General features: G+C 37.1%; 1 protein-coding gene and 1 pseudogene across 2 annotated transcripts; both read left to right on the top strand.

Annotated features, from left to right (window-relative positions):
* The first annotated feature begins 2854 nt into the window (after nucleotides 1-2854).
* LOC149897378 (toll-like receptor Tollo) lies at nucleotides 2855-14847 on the top strand (annotated as a pseudogene). Its single transcript, XR_016458191.1, has 4 exons — nucleotides 2855-6905; nucleotides 7860-7960; nucleotides 14044-14157; nucleotides 14708-14847. The product of XR_016458191.1 is annotated as a toll-like receptor Tollo (transcript).
* Nucleotides 14269-15713, top strand: LOC149897377 (uncharacterized). Its single transcript, XM_090116497.1, has 2 exons — nucleotides 14269-14275; nucleotides 14721-15713. Exons 1-2 carry the CDS (start codon nucleotides 14269-14271, stop codon nucleotides 15644-15646), a joined length of 933 nt encoding a protein of 310 aa, XP_089972623.1. The 3' UTR covers nucleotides 15647-15713.
* The last annotated feature ends 1162 nt before the right edge of the window (nucleotides 15714-16875 follow it).

The following is a 16875-nucleotide window of genomic DNA, read 5'->3' as shown; positions in this document are numbered from 1 at the left end:
ATTTTTATGTGTACTCTGTTGGTATGTCTAAATAAATAAAATAAAAATAAAATAAAATAAACTCGCAATCTTGTAAGTATGTTAGTTTATTTTTCCCTATACAATGCAATATATTAAATTATTTTTAAAATGATCAATTATTACTTTAATTATAAATTTCATCTTAATCAAATAGATATACATATTAAAAGCAGTAGGTACCTAAGTATTTTTCAAATATTAAGATAGGGTAAAGTACCTTTAGTCGTACCAGCGCTTAAGTCGTACCACGTCGATATCTGCGCACCCGTCATGAAAAGGTGACATCTAGCGGTGCAATATGGTTCTACTCAGTACCACGGGTAAACAGCAACACGCGGCGGCTTGCCGGAATTCGCGATCAAAAAATAATGAAAAAGTAAGTTTTTTGCACCGTTTTCACTAATATTTTTACGTCATTCATAAGCAATTTCACAAAAGATTGTGTTGAAACGAATATTTTTTTTTATTCATGTCTGTTTTTATAGTGTTTTCTGGTTGATATGAGCTAGGTTAAATGGTAAACGGTTTCTAGGTTATGTTATTAATTTTGGTTTTTAACTTTGTACACCCCGTTGCCTAACGCGTACCTGCATAAACTTCCTAATTCGTACCGGTACGACTTAGGTGTTACAGAGATATTTTTTGCTAATTTCAATTTTTTCTTTTAGGTGATCAATATGGCAAAGAAAATTTATAACTCTTGGAAGACCTATATTAAATTTGAAAAACATTAAGAAAGAAAAAGGAACACAAGTCACTAGTAAAAAAAGAAAGATAGACAGGAAATCTAACAAAGATAAGAAACTAGACGCTAAAGAAAATTGGTTGTGCAAACTATGCAACGAAGATCGCAAAGAAAATATGACCCAATGTATTAAATGCAAAGGATGGGTACATGATTTATGTGCAGATCTCGAAATTAAAATTAAAAATTACATTTGTGATATCTGCATTTAAAAAAATGATAGTTTTATTTCCTAAAGGTACTCATTATTACGAAATGAAACTAACATTTTTTTATTATTATTATTATAAGTAAGACTGAAATTGATCTCGTAGCATATAAGTCTACGCAGTAATGTAATTGTCCTTAGAATTCTAGTTGGAAAGATATATGTTTACTCTAAGTACGACTTAGGCCATGGGTGGTACGATTAAGGCAACCGGTTGCCTAAGTCGTACCGAAGGAAGGTTTTTGTAAAACCTATAAAAAACATTTTATTAAAAGATTTTTATATGTCTTATTAGTCTTTGTTGATTCGTTAATAAATGAAGAATTTATAAATGCAAAGATTTTTCTTTTATTTATATTACAATAGAAATTATAGCTATTTTCCTTGAACTGGTAGGTACGACTAAGGCGACCTTACCCTATTTTACTTTGAAGCGCATGCGCATGTGCTCTCGCGGTCATAGGTAGGTACCTACTAATGGTTGAGTAATTTTAGTGTTTAGGGGATGTTTGGTCATTGCAATTTGTCTGACTGATTAAATATAACATTGCATTTAAAAATAAATTAAGTTCATTTATTAGAGCTTTTTTACACGCTTTATATTAGCTTCACCTGTATGTTTGTATGTTTGTAACCGACTTCTTTGGGCGCGATTTTGACCAACTTTAAACGGCCAGATTTCGTTCAAACTTTGTAGATTTATTGAGGACCGATGACAATACACTAATTTGATAAAATTTTCTATTTTTTAGTTCGGTTTTCTATAAAAAGCGTGTTTTTTAGTTTTTTTAAACTATTATTTTATTTTAGTTTTGACTCAGGTGGCGCAGGTGTCACCGGTAGGTAGAGCTCCACAAACATTCAGATATTAAAAAGTACACTAGCGACTACTGTGAACCGAAACTTAATTGCTTTAGGAAATAAGTTGTGTCTTACGGCTCTGGGATCTTACTCTAATAGCCTTCCTCTATAAATGGGCTATCCAACACCGAAAGAATTTTTCAAATCGGACCAGTAGTTCTTGAGATTAGCGCGTTCAAACAAACAAAGAAACAATCAAACAAACAAACTCTTCAGCTTTATAATATTAGTATAGATTTAATAAGCTCTAGCTGCTAGAGCGTACGGTAGAGCTAATTCTCGTAGCTAAATAATTTTTCTATAAAGTTATAAAGTATGAAACAAAAACTTCATCGTTACATTTTATAGATTAGTGACAATTATAAATTTGGTTACTAATTTAGTAAGTACCCACTCAGGTAACAAGAGTTCCTTAGAAACAGTTTAATATTACCTAACTCATTGACCTAACTTGCGACTTACGACTTGCGTGATTTGTCAACAATGGTCTTAGTAGGTATAGAACAGAAATAATTTTGTTTACTTACATCTATAAACTGAAAAAAAATTGAAGGTACGTTACTAATTTTATACAAATTATTGATAAAATAAAATCGTTAAAATAATTAATCGTTTTACCAAATTTTGTTAAGTAATAAAATAAGAAATAAGAAATCCTAAAATACCTATCAAATATCAATAATAATATTAACATGAAAATGGTTTATTTTCACATTAATTATATCGTTCCTACTTATCCTAAAAAAATCAAATACCTACGACAAATCACCAACGCGTTAATTAATAAATCTCCGAACAATTAACAAAATAAACGAGACGCGAAGTTCACAGGCAAATGATATCATCCATTTATTTACATTTTAACCAGCCCTACACAGACAGAGACACACATACTCAAAAGCACATGTCAAACGAGGATAGAAAACACCCCATGACCATGCCCACAAACCAGCAGGCATCGGATTGGTTTCGAATCACAATCACATTGACACTTCGAGTTTAAACTTTAAGTCAGTCCCACCCCAGTCCTCGGCGCGGACGCACGCGTGACGTGTCTCGCACCGCAACATACTTACGATCTTGTCCAATTAGTGTTCGCGCGGAACAAGAGTGACTGGTTTCGGTTGAGAAGTAGTTCAGTTGCAAGTACAAACGATATGAACTTGTCGATAGAATTATATAATTATGTGCAGTTATAGTGCGGCGAATAATAAATGAAAGTATGTTCGAGTTAAAGTGAAGTTTGTGATACCAAAACAATGTGTATAATGTGGTTCACGAGCGCTCTTTTGGCGCTGAGCGCTGTTGTACCAGCCTGGAGTGCTTCGTTGTCGACAACAGGAGCTCGTTATCAGGCTCCTGACGAGTGTCGGTGGACCACCGACGATGAAGATGCCGGAGTGGCTTTACAGTGCAGACTTAGGACTATCAATAGCGAATTGGAAAATACTAATTTTAGTGCTATTCAACCTCACCTCACAGTACGCCTGCGATTAGAATGTAGCGACGCACTATTCTTTCAAAGCTCTCTATCTCCCGGCAGCTTTCGTCAGTTGGTAGAGTTAAGAGAACTAACGATCGAGTATTGTAAAATCGGAAATCTATCCGACGGCGCTTTTACGGGTCTTCGAGAACTAAGAAATTTAACAATACGAACGCACAACACAGATTGGTCTACTATGTCACTTGAAGTTACACCTACTGCGTTTTCAAGGGATGTACAAAGTTTAGAACGATTGGATCTCAGTGAAAATAACATGTTGACGTTTCCCGATGGTGCTTTATGTACGCTGAGGAATCTAGAGTACTTAAACATGACTGGCAACAGAATGAGAGATGTCAGTCATTTTCAGTTTTCGACGGCGCATCGTCACCCTAATGAAAAATGTGGTGATAGTCTAATAGTACTTGATTTATCAAGAAATTTAATAGATATGCTTCCGCCAGGACTTCTATCTGGTTTAAAGCGACTGCAAAAATTATACATTCAAGGGAATGGATTAACATCTGTGGCAGATAGAGCTTTAGAAGGGCTCATTTCGCTAACAACGGTTAGATTTTCTGACAATCAGCTGACAAGCTTACCACCGGAATTATTTAGCGATACAAAAGAATTAAAAGAAATTTATCTCAACAACAATACAATAACTGTTCTCGCTCCCGGATTATTTAGCGATCTATTCCAACTTCTTGTCTTGGATTTATCTCACAACGAATTAACATCTGATTGGATAAATACATCTACTTTTTCCGGATTAAAAAGATTAGTTTTTTTTAGACTTTTCACACAATAGAGTTTCAAAGATGGAAATCGCTTTGTTTAGAGATTTACACAATTTACAAATATTGAAGATGCAAGATAACTTCATTGAACATATTCCAGAAAATGTATTCAGTTCGCTCGGCAATTTACATACGTTAATATTATCAAATAACCGATTAACAAACATTGAAAGTTATTCATTCACCGGACTGTCCGCATTATCCGTCTTGTCGATAGACAGTAACCGAATAACAAAGATACACCCGCATGCCTTACGCAACTGCACGTCTCTATAAGATTTGCATATAAATGGAAATAGACTAGATGAAGTTCCCATCGCTTTGAAAGAAATCCCACAACTTAAAACTTTAGACTTGGGAGAGAATTTAATAGTGAGCATTGAAAATGCATCTTTTATGACTATGCAACAGATGTACGGTTTGCGTTTAACCGAAAATAATATCGGGAATATCAGCAAGGGAGTGTTTGACAAAATGACTTCACTGAAAATTCTCAACTTATCTAGAAATAAAATCCACAAAATTGAAGCTGGCTCGTTAGACGGAAACGTGTATCTACAAGCAATCCTACTAGATGGGAATTACTTGACCGACATCGGCGGTCTTTTCGCAAAGTTACCTAATTTGGTATGGTTGAACATTTCCGATAATCGCCTAGAATGGTTCGACTACGCTATGATTCCGACTGGATTGCAGTGGTTGTATATTCACGCGTTAGCGTGTTCCAAGTTCAGCTCTCATTCGAGATTGAATCACAACTGTCGCTGAGCACTTTTGACGCGAGTTCTAACAGGCTAACGGAAATAATAGGAAGTGCGATACCGAACTCCGTCGAAATGCTATATTTAAATGATAATTTAATATCCAAAGTTCAATCGTATACTTTCTTCAAAAAACCTAATTTAACGAGAGTGGATTTATACGGCAATAAAATAACTAGTTTAGACCCGAATTCCTTACGAATATCCGCAGTGCCTCAAGATAAATCGGTGCCTGAGTTCTTCATAGGCGGAAATCCATTAGAATGTGATTGTACGATGGAATGGCTACAAAAAATAAACACTGGGAACAGAGCGCGAACACAACCCAAACTAATGGACTTGGATAGCATTTATTGTAAATTGTTGTACAACCGCGGTAACTCATACGTGCCGCTCGTGGAAGCCGCGTCTCATCAGTTTTCATGTAAATACGAGTTCCATTGTTGCGCCCTGTGTCACTGCTGCGATTTTGATGCCTGTGATTGTGAAATGACCTTCCCGAATAACTGCACTTGTTATCACGACCAATCGTGGTCCGCGAACGTAGTGGAATGCTCGAGCGCGGGATATGTGAACACTTTACCCGACCGAATACCGATGGAGGCCACACAACTGTACCTATCTCGACGGTAATGACATAAAAATGCTTCCAAGCCATGCATTTATCGGCAGAAAAAGACTAAAGGTATTATATCTAAACTCGTCTAACATTGAAACTATTCATAATCGCACTTTCAACGGATTGAAGGAACTGGAAATATTACATCTCGACTACAACAGTTTATCTACAATTGAAGGTCAGGAATTTGATGGATTAGATAACTTGCGCGAGCTATACATAAATAATAATAAAATAAAAAGTATTGGAAAAGAGATGTTCAATCACATGGCGCGTTTGAAAGTTTTACATCTCGATCACAACAGATTGATTACATTGACAGTGTGGCAAATAAATCCTTCCATAACATCGTTAACTCTTTCATACAATCCGTGGTCTTGTGACTGTGAATATACAGAGATGTTTCGCGAGTGGACAAAACGAGTGTCTTCTATAACTGACTTATCAAGTATTAAATGTATATACTCCCGCAACGATACGAATGTGACAGTGTACAATGACAGTATGTTCAGTGATCCCAACTCAGGTTTTAATATAATTGAAGAAAACGGAACAATTTGCACGGGACTTCCAAGTATAAATAATAGCATCAACGGAAACTTAACCGCTACAAAAACTATAATCACAACCGAAGATGTTCAAGATTACATTCCATTATTGGTGTCGACGCTCGGAGCATTTTTACTCGTATTATTTGTCGTCATGATAGTGTTTATATTCAGACAAGAAATGAGGGTGTGGTTTCACTCCAAATTCGGAATGAGATTATTCTACAAGGCGAGTGAGGTAGACCGTGACGATAGAGAGAAGTTATACGATGCGTTCGTGAGCTACAGTTCTAAAGACGAAGCCTGGGTCACAGAGAAGCTTGCGCCTGTGTTGGAGCGAGGCGACCCCGCCTACAAACTGTATCTGCATTACCGCGACTTTCCCGTCGGCGGCTATGTAGCCGATAACATACTTAATACAGGCCGTTGAGTCGTCGCGTCGTACAATCATGGTACTAAGTGAGAACTTTATAAAGTCTGAATGGTGTCGATTCGAGTTTAAATCTGCGCACCATCAAGTGTTGAGAGATAGAAGACGGAGGTTGATAGTGATATTATTAGGTGAAGTACCACAAAAGGATCTCGATCCCGATATAAGACTGTATCTGAAGACGAATACGCATATACAGTGGGGCGATAAGATGTTTTGGGAAAAGTTGAGGTTTGCGTTGCCTGATGTGAGTAACAAGCAGCGGTGTAGAGGCATGCCGAGTCCTGGGGCGAGCGCGATGGCGATGCACCGACACCATCATCCCAGGAACCACCTGGGTGCGTTGCCGCCGCCGCCGGTGCCCGGGGCGCACCCCGTGCTGCCGCCGCACCCGTCCCACGCGGCTCACCAGCTGCCCTCCCGCTTAATGTAAAGATTATAAAGCTAGCAATACAAAAATAATATTATCATTACATAATGTCTGGATTAGACCACTAACGAATGTTTAGAGGTGAATTTATAAATGATAATTAGCTGACACTAAAGTAAAAAAAAAAAAAAAAAAAAACAACCATTTGACTTAAATACAATCACGATTCACAACGACTTCCATCTGATTGTTTCATTTCTGTAATAAAAATGTTTCAATTCACATTACTTTTTACCGCGGAGAGATTAAATTGCTTTCCACTTCCAACAATTTCTAGTATTTAAACAATAAATTATATTGTTTTACCTCTACTGGTTTGTTTTTCGAATATAACGAGGGTCACTAGAAATAATTGGAATGTTAAAGTTTAATTTACTGAATGTTTGTTCAAGTTATGAGTGCTAGTGTTTTTTTGTTCGTGAAAATTATCGACAAACTCGCGAGTGGTCTTGAAACGGTTTTTATAGGACTAATTGGTGTTGATTTTATTATTTTGCTTTATGCTCGTGTCCTCCCACTGTTTGTTTGTATGGACGTTGGGTATGCTTATCAGTTTTAATAATTAAATTAATTATAGAATACAGATGCATTTTCATGAATATTTTTGTGGTATTGTGAATACAATAATTTAAAATGTATTGAAATAATAGCAGTGTTTTTAAAATATTTTTTTAAATATGCGAATCTCGAGCATTATCATCGAAATTAATACTAAAAAAAAGATCGCGTCATGGCAATACCGTCACGGCATAGACTGAGGCGACGATTTTAGCATCTTTGAATCTTGCTAAAGAAGTTTCACTTCTGAGACGTGTGCTTGGCACACGCTCTTTTTTTACATAAATTTTCATTTAACAGTCTATATAAAAACATATATGCCTATGTCCTTTCCATGGCAACAATTAATATGAACTGATGATCACACACTCTAATGATAATTTGGAAAATTCCAGGCACAAACACAGATGGGAACAGCTACCTCAACCGGCGGCCCATCCCTCCGCCCTCCCTCGGGCCCGGCCACGAAAGGATACCTATACGACCACCTGGACAGGTAAGTTAGAGGATAATCTATGTAAACAATGTCAAAGATTAATATTTATTCAATTAGGGATCTTAATATAATCTATGCCAATTCAATACCATTTATTCATTCAGTTAGATATACCTAGAAGCATTTTTGAATTTTCATGATGTTTTTTTTTTATTTCCGATTTACCACCGTTCTACATTTAGTCCATTTTCTTGTGCTAAGTATAGTATGTACAATCTGCATTAAAATTTCGTCAAGTAGGCAGTATAAGGTAAAAGCACCTAATACGGAGGTATTTCACAACATTTGAAAGTAACTAACAAAAATAAGCATTTGTAAGTCTTTCTTAAGGTGCCAAACAACTTTATCGTTAAAATTGGAACTTAAATTTTGTATTGCTGTTGAATCTATGTTTATTTTCATGATATTTCTTATTGAAAAAAAATATTTAAATAGTCAGGTCGATTTTCCCTAATACGGAGGTATGATTTTGGTCAGAGCCTATTACTGCGGTAGACGGCTCCTAATACGGAGGGTCAGAAATTATATTCATTGAAGTTCCGTACAAATAATATTTATTAAATAATATGAATGTGTTAGTAAAGTAAATTGTAAGTTTTTCATTCATTGACCATTGGTTTGATTACGTTGATTCACTTTTAATGTGTTTCACTTATGCTTTTGGTTTAATCAACAAAAAAAAAAAAACACGCATATCAAATAAGAATCCACAAAAAAAGACACAAAACTTCTTGAATTTATATTTTTGGTTTTATGGCATTCAAATGCTTTATAAATATAAATTTATAAAGAATAGAAAAAAAAAAAATTCGATCACGAGGCGGGACTCGAACCCGCATCCTTCGCGCCATTCCGGGGCGGATGCCTGACCAACTCAGCCACTCGTGACCCGCCAGAGCAATCGAATTTATTCTATTCTTTCAGTTTTATGTGTCTGAAGGGACACACCGCGCGCCATCTATTGAGATGATTAACAACCATTTCAACCAATATGAAGCACTTTTCAGTGAATACAATATTGTAACGATGGAACACGACCTTTTTTGTTGAATTTATATTTTTGGTTTTATGGCATTCAAATGCTTTATAAATATAAATTTATAAAGAATAGAAAAAATTCGATCACGAGGCGGGACTCGAACCCGCATCCTTCGCGCCATTCCGGGGCGGATGCCTGACCAACTCAGCCACTCGTGACCCGCCAGAGCAATCGAATTTATTCTATTCTTTCAGTTTTATGTGTCTGAAGGGACACACCGCGCGCCATCTATTGAGATGATTAACAACCATTTCAACCAATATGAAGCACTTTTCAGTGAATACAATATTGTAACGATGGAACACGACCTTTTTTGTTGAATTTATATTTTTGGTTTTATGGCATTCAAATGCTTTATAAATATAAATTTATAAAGAATAGAAAAAATTCGATCACGAGGCGGGACTCGAACCCGCATCCTTCGCGCCATTCCGGGGCGGATGCCTGACCAACTCAGCCACTCGTGACCCGCCAGAGCAATCGAATTTATTCTATTCTTTCAGTTTTATGTGTCTGAAGGGACACACCGCGCGCCATCTATTGAGATGATTAACAACCATTTCAACCAATATGAAGCACTTTTCAGTGAATACAATATTGTAACGATGGAACACGACCTTTTTTGTTGAATTTATATTTTTGGTTTTATGGCATTCAAATGCTTTATAAATATAAATTTATAAAGAATAGAAAAAATTCGATCACGAGGCGGGACTCGAACCCGCATCCTTCGCGCCATTCCGGGGCGGATGCCTGACCAACTCAGCCACTCGTGACCCGCCAGAGCAATCGAATTTATTCTATTCTTTCAGTTTTATGTGTCTGAAGGGACACACCGCGCGCCATCTATTGAGATGATTAACAACCATTTCAACCAATATGAAGCACTTTTCAGTGAATACAATATTGTAACGATGGAACACGACCTTTTTTGTTGAATTTATATTTTTGGTTTTATGGCATTCAAATGCTTTATAAATATAAATTTATAAAGAATAGAAAAAGAAAAAATTCGATCACGAGGCGGGACTCGAACCCGCATCCTTCGCGCCATTCCGGGGCGGATGCCTGACCAACTCAGCCACTCGTGACCCGCCAGAGCAATCGAATTTATTCTATTCTTTCAGTTTTATGTGTCTGAAGGGACACACCGCGCGCCATCTATTGAGATGATTAACAACCATTTCAACCAATATGAAGCACTTTTCAGTGAATACAATATTGTAACGATGGAACACGACCTTTTTTGTTGAATTTATATTTTTGGTTTTATGGCATTCAAATGCTTTATAAATATAAATTTATAAAGAATAGAAAAAATTCGATCACGAGGCGGGACTCGAACCCGCATCCTTCGCGCCATTCCGGGGCGGATGCCTGACCAACTCAGCCACTCGTGACCCGCCAGAGCAATCGAATTTATTCTATTCTTTCAGTTTTATGTGTCTGAAGGGACACACCGCGCGCCATCTATTGAGATGATTAACAACCATTTCAACCAATATGAAGCACTTTTCAGTGAATACAATATTGTAACGATGGAACACGACCTTTTTTGTTGAATTTATATTTTTGGTTTTATGGCATTCAAATGCTTTATAAATATAAATTTATAAAGAATAGAAAAAGAAAAAATTCGATCACGAGGCGGGACTCGAACCCGCATCCTTCGCGCCATTCCGGGGCGGATGCCTGACCAACTCAGCCACTCGTGACCCGCCAGAGCAATCGAATTTATTCTATTCTTTCAGTTTTATGTGTCTGAAGGGACACACCGCGCGCCATCTATTGAGATGATTAACAACCATTTCAACCAATATGAAGCACTTTTCAGTGAATACAATATTGTAACGATGGAACACGACCTTTTTTGTTGAATTTATATTTTTGGTTTTATGGCATTCAAATGCTTTATAAATATAAATTTATAAAGAATAGAAAAAATTCGATCACGAGGCGGGACTCGAACCCGCATCCTTCGCGCCATTCCGGGGCGGATGCCTGACCAACTCAGCCACTCGTGACCCGCCAGAGCAATCGAATTTATTCTATTCTTTCAGTTTTATGTGTCTGAAGGGACACACCGCGCGCCATCTATTGAGATGATTAACAACCATTTCAACCAATATGAAGCACTTTTCAGTGAATACAATATTGTAACGATGGAACACGACCTTTTTTGTTGAATTTATATTTTTGGTTTTATGGCATTCAAATGCTTTATAAATATAAATTTATAAAGAATAGAAAAAATTCGATCACGACATTTGAATGCCATAAAACCAAAAATATAAATTCAACAAAAAAGGTCGTGTTCCATCGTTACAATATTGTATTCACTGAAAAGTGCTTCATATTGGTTGAAATGGTTGTTAATCATCTCAATAGATGGCGCGCGGTGTGTCCCTTCAGACACATAAAACTGAAAGAATAGAATAAATTCGATTGCTCTGGCGGGTCACGAGTGGCTGAGTTGGTCAGGCATCCGCCCCGGAATGGCGCGAAGGATGCGGGTTCGAGTCCCGCCTCGTGATCGAATTTTTTCTATTCTTTATAAATTTATATTTATAAAGCATTTGAATGCCATAAAACCAAAAATATAAATTCAACAAAAAAGGTCGTGTTCCATCGTTACAATATTGTATTCACTGAAAAGTGCTTCATATTGGTTGAAATGGTTGTTAATCATCTCAATAGATGGCGCGCGGTGTGTCCCTTCAGACACATAAAACTGAAAGAATAGAATAAATTCGATTGCTCTGGCGGGTCACGAGTGGCTGAGTTGGTCAGGCATCCGCCCCGGAATGGCGCGAAGGATGCGGGTTCGAGTCCCGCCTCGTGATCGAATTTTTTCTATTCTTTATAAATTTATATTTATAAAGCATTTGAATGCCATAAAACCAAAAATATAAATTCAACAAAAAAGGTCGTGTTCCATCGTTACAATATTGTATTCACTGAAAAGTGCTTCATATTGGTTGAAATGGTTGTTAATCATCTCAATAGATGGCGCGCGGTGTGTCCCTTCAGACACATAAAACTGAAAGAATAGAATAAATTCGATTGCTCTGGCGGGTCACGAGTGGCTGAGTTGGTCAGGCATCCGCCCCGGAATGGCGCGAAGGATGCGGGTTCGAGTCCCGCCTCGTGATCGAATTTTTTCTATTCTTTATAAATTTATATTTATAAAGCATTTGAATGCCATAAAACCAAAAATATAAATTCAACAAAAAAGGTCGTGTTCCATCGTTACAATATTGTATTCACTGAAAAGTGCTTCATATTGGTTGAAATGGTTGTTAATCATCTCAATAGATGGCGCGCGGTGTGTCCCTTCAGACACATAAAACTGAAAGAATAGAATAAATTCGATTGCTCTGGCGGGTCACGAGTGGCTGAGTTGGTCAGGCATCCGCCCCGGAATGGCGCGAAGGATGCGGGTTCGAGTCCCGCCTCGTGATCGAATTTTTTCTATTCTTTATAAATTTATACAAAACTTCTTATTTATTTACGCAACCCTAAATCTGGTAATTTTATGATTTATGAATAGGGCCGTAATAGGAGATCATATAACCTAATACAGAGTTACCTGGAAATAACTACCACCGTAATAGGAAAACTACTCGTGTTTTTAATAATCCTAAAGCGCAATACACATTGAGCCCGCCGGGCCGCCGACATATGTCGGCAACTTTTTGTCGGCGGTCTAGTTGGCGGCTTCACTTATTACAAGCCGGAAAATTTGGTCGGCGGCATGTCGGCGGCTTGAGATGAGAAATTTATTTGGCAGTCAGTCATTGCCGGCAACTGAGCGCAGGCGTACCCAAGCCGCCAACATGACGGCGGGTAACACGCGCGGGCGCATGTTGCCGACATGATTCTTTTCATACAGGCCGCCGGGTTGTGTCGCCGGGCTTTGTCGGCGGCCCGGCGGGCTCAGTGTGTATTGCGCTTAATTCTGACCCATCAAAAATTCGATAAACAAGAGAATGTAAATGCTTAATCAAACGATAACAGTTTTTTGGCTCAGATGTGTAAAACTCAGATCAACAGTTATACAAAATAAATGATTTGTGATAAATTAAAATACACCTTCCTATTTTTACCGCTTCAAAGAAACAAACATTTTGTACTCAACCGTTTTCATATTTATCTGGATTTCTAATTAAGAACACATACCGCAGAATATGGTTTCTAATTTATCCGATTAATAATTATTTCAACTAATCTTGGAACTAATTCAATAAGTAAATAAATTGAAAGTTATAAACAATTAAACATGCCCAGTATTTTTCCTATTTCGGAGTTATACCACCGTATTAGGATTAATCTATAAAATTCGTATCGTATTACGGCGGTATTTTATTTCTTATTTTTTGGGTAAAAAATGACTTACAAATATGAAACAAGTTATTTAAATAGTGAGTGTAATAGTACGAAAATGCTATAAACAATTCATATACAAACTTGAACAGCTTATTAATACGAAAAACTTAGTTAATAAATATTAGTGTACTTACTTTTGTTGTTTCGCGTTTGTATATGGAAACACCTCTCACGTCGATGCCGTTACACAGATTGATTGATTTTGTTGTGTTTTCTATGTGCTATTCTTGCAAACGTTAGTTAAGTCATGAAGTGATAAATTTGGAATAAATAGTTTACGTTTTGGTGTACTTAAAATTAATAAAACAAGAATAAAACACGAAAATAGAAATACCACCGTAATAGGAAGCGATTTTGACTACCGCCGCGCCGTGGAGCCTTTACCTTAGTCACAGTATTACAATATTATTATTGTAATACTGTGGTATAGTAATGAGTTCCATGGTCAGATAATTGAGTATGAAAATATGATGTATTTACCATTTAGGTATATCTGGGTTGCCTGGAAGAAATCGCTGATAAACGATAAGGATGACTATTACAAATAATTCTTGTTATTGTTAATTGTTGTTATTGACCACGTGACCACGCTCTCTGTGGTATCGAATGAAGAAATCGTGTTTAAAATCTGTTAAAAATATTCCAATTGCTATTCCAGGAGATATCGTCCCCGCAAGTGCCAGCCCCTCCCCCCGCGCCGGTCGTTCCGCCGCTGCCGCCCGCCGGCCTCGAGCCGCACAAGAAAAAGGCCCTTAATACTCCTAGCCATAAGGTAGGTTATTCTGTAAAGGCTAAAATTTATTACGAAAATATTTTTTTTGTTAACGCTCTTTGAGTTTAATAGTGTATTTCTTTCTTTCTACTTGTTAAGGTTGGTTGTTAAATGTTTAGTTAAACAATATTATATCGATAGAGAATTTGAAGAAAATTTGCTTAAAATATTTTTTCAATTTATTCTAAACTTATTTATATATAGACAAGCTTTGTTAGAAAAACTTTGATAACTTTATTAAATGCTTTGATAAATTTTTCATTTCATAAAGTTTAGAAACTTCTACTTATTTGTTGTTATAGAAAATAGGATTTATTTTTTAAAACTCTTGAAAAAGCATCTACCTATACTGTTTATTTATTTATTTAATAACAAGTAATTAACAGGTTTTACCCCAAAGCATTACATGTTTAGTTTTACACAAAATATTAAAAATAGGATACAATTTTCATTAACTATCGACTTAAGCATTTAAAAATATTGAATTTATATGTATTTATTTATTTATGTTTGATGTGTGCTAAATTTTATTTTTTTTAATTAATTTCAGCCTGATGAACTAGACGGTGACAAGCATGGCACGGATCAAGCAAACTTCACCGACTTCGTTCCCAATTCCCTCAACATCCCCACGATATCCGGGATCCTGTCCGGCTCCAACGGCAGAAAAGAAGACATTCCTGATGTCCTCCTACGAACCGTCACAGCTAAACCTCAACACAACCAAGAGAAAACATCCAAAAACGATGTCTTCGTAACAAAAGATGCAGGAGTCACCATCAGCGACAACAAAGATGTCTCCACAGAGGGCGTTCTCGCCGTCCTAGACCCAGAAATGAACAACCTAGATAGACCGCTAATTATAGACCAAAACGGCGAAACCAACACGCGGCGAAATCTCCAATACGCGACTAAAGATAAAAACGACAGTAGAAAAGATTACACCCCAGCTACCACGATAGGTTTCGAGCTAAAAGACCCTGAAATGTCCACGGAGCGATATCATAACTTAGCCAATGTAAACTCAGATAAAAAGATTCTCAAACAAGATACGAAAAACAACGGGCCCGTGCAAAGGGCCGGCGTCACGTGGCCGTTCGCGTGGAACGTGCACATATATCTAGCTACCGTCATGTTCACTATATTAGCCGTGTACTCAATATTCAAAATCATCTGCTACAATAAGTTCACTCATCTCTTCACTCAGTACTACTTTATCATTTTACATTTGATATTAGTGTTCGTTTGTTTAATGAGAATATTCTACATGTGCTACGATCCGTATAATATTAACAACTCGCTGCCGATATTCATCAGTGAGATTCTCTTGCACGTGCCAGAAATATTCTTAAGCATAGCGTTCTCTAGCACGATACTGTTTCTGTTGACGATAAAGTTCTCCATTTCTTGTCTGAATATAAACACTATCATGACGACAAATAATACGAGTAAAAATGCTCCGAGCGTCGACACCAATAATGGAATGTAATCTTGAACATCTTCGGTTGTGATTATAGTTTTTGTAGCGGTTAAGTTTCCGTTGATGCTATTATTTATACTTGGAAGTCCCGTGCAAATTGTTCCGTTTTCTTCAATTATATTAAAACCTGAGTTGGGATCACTGAACATACTGTCATTGTACACTGTCACATTCGTATCGTTGCGGGAGTATATACATTTAATACTTGATAAGCCAGTTATAGAAGACACTCGTTTTGTCCACTCGCGAAACATCTCTGTATATTCACAGTCACAAGACCACGGATTGTATGAAAGAGTTAACGATGTTATGGAAGGATTTATTTGCCACACTGTCAATGTAATCAATCTGTTGTGATCGAGATGTAAAACTTTCAAACGCGCCATGTGATTGAACATCTCTTTTCCAATACTTTTTATTTTATTATTATTTATGTATAGCTCGCGCAAGTTATCTAATCCATCAAATTCCTGACCTTCAATTGTAGATAAACTGTTGTAGTCGAGATGTAATATTTCCAGTTCCTTCAATCCGTTGAAAGTGCGATTATGAATAGTTTCAATGTTAGACGAGTTTAGATATAATACCTTTAGTCTTTTTCTGCCGATAAATGCATGGCTTGGAAGCATTTTTATGTCATTACCGTCGAGATACAGTTGTGTGGCCTCCATCGGTATTCGGTCGGGTAAAGTGTTCACATATCCCGCGCTCGAGCATTCCACTACGTTCGCGGACCACGATTGGTCGTGATAACAAGTGCAGTTATTCGGGAAGGTCATTTCACAATCACAGGCATCAAAATCGCAGCAGTGACACAGGGCGCAACAATGGAACTCGTATTTACATAAAAACTGATGAGACGCGGCTTCCACGAGCGGCACGTATGAGTTACCGCGGTTGTACAACAATTTACAATAAATGCTATCCAAGTCCATTAGTTTGGGTTGTGTTCGCGCTCTGTTCCCAGTGTTTATTTTTTGTAGCCATTCCATCGTACATTCTAATGGATTTCCGCCTATGAAGAACTCAGGCACCGATTTATCTTGAGGCACTGCGGATATTCGTAAGGAATTCGGGTCTAAACTAGTTATTTTATTGCCGTATAAATCCACTCTCGTTAAATTAGGTTTTTTGAAGAAAGTATACGATTGAACTTTGGATATTAAATTATCATTTAAATATAGCATTTCGACGGAGTTCGGTATCGCACTTCCTGTTATTTCCGTTAGCCTTTTAGA

The sequence above is a fragment of the Colias eurytheme genome, chromosome 25 (assembly GCF_061535395.1).
Source record: "Colias eurytheme isolate Ceu_HAF_F1 chromosome 25, ilColEury1 Martin Lab GWU primary, whole genome shotgun sequence".
NCBI lineage: Eukaryota > Metazoa > Arthropoda > Insecta > Lepidoptera > Pieridae > Colias > Colias eurytheme.
This window is presented reverse-complemented; position numbering and strand designations above follow the sequence as displayed.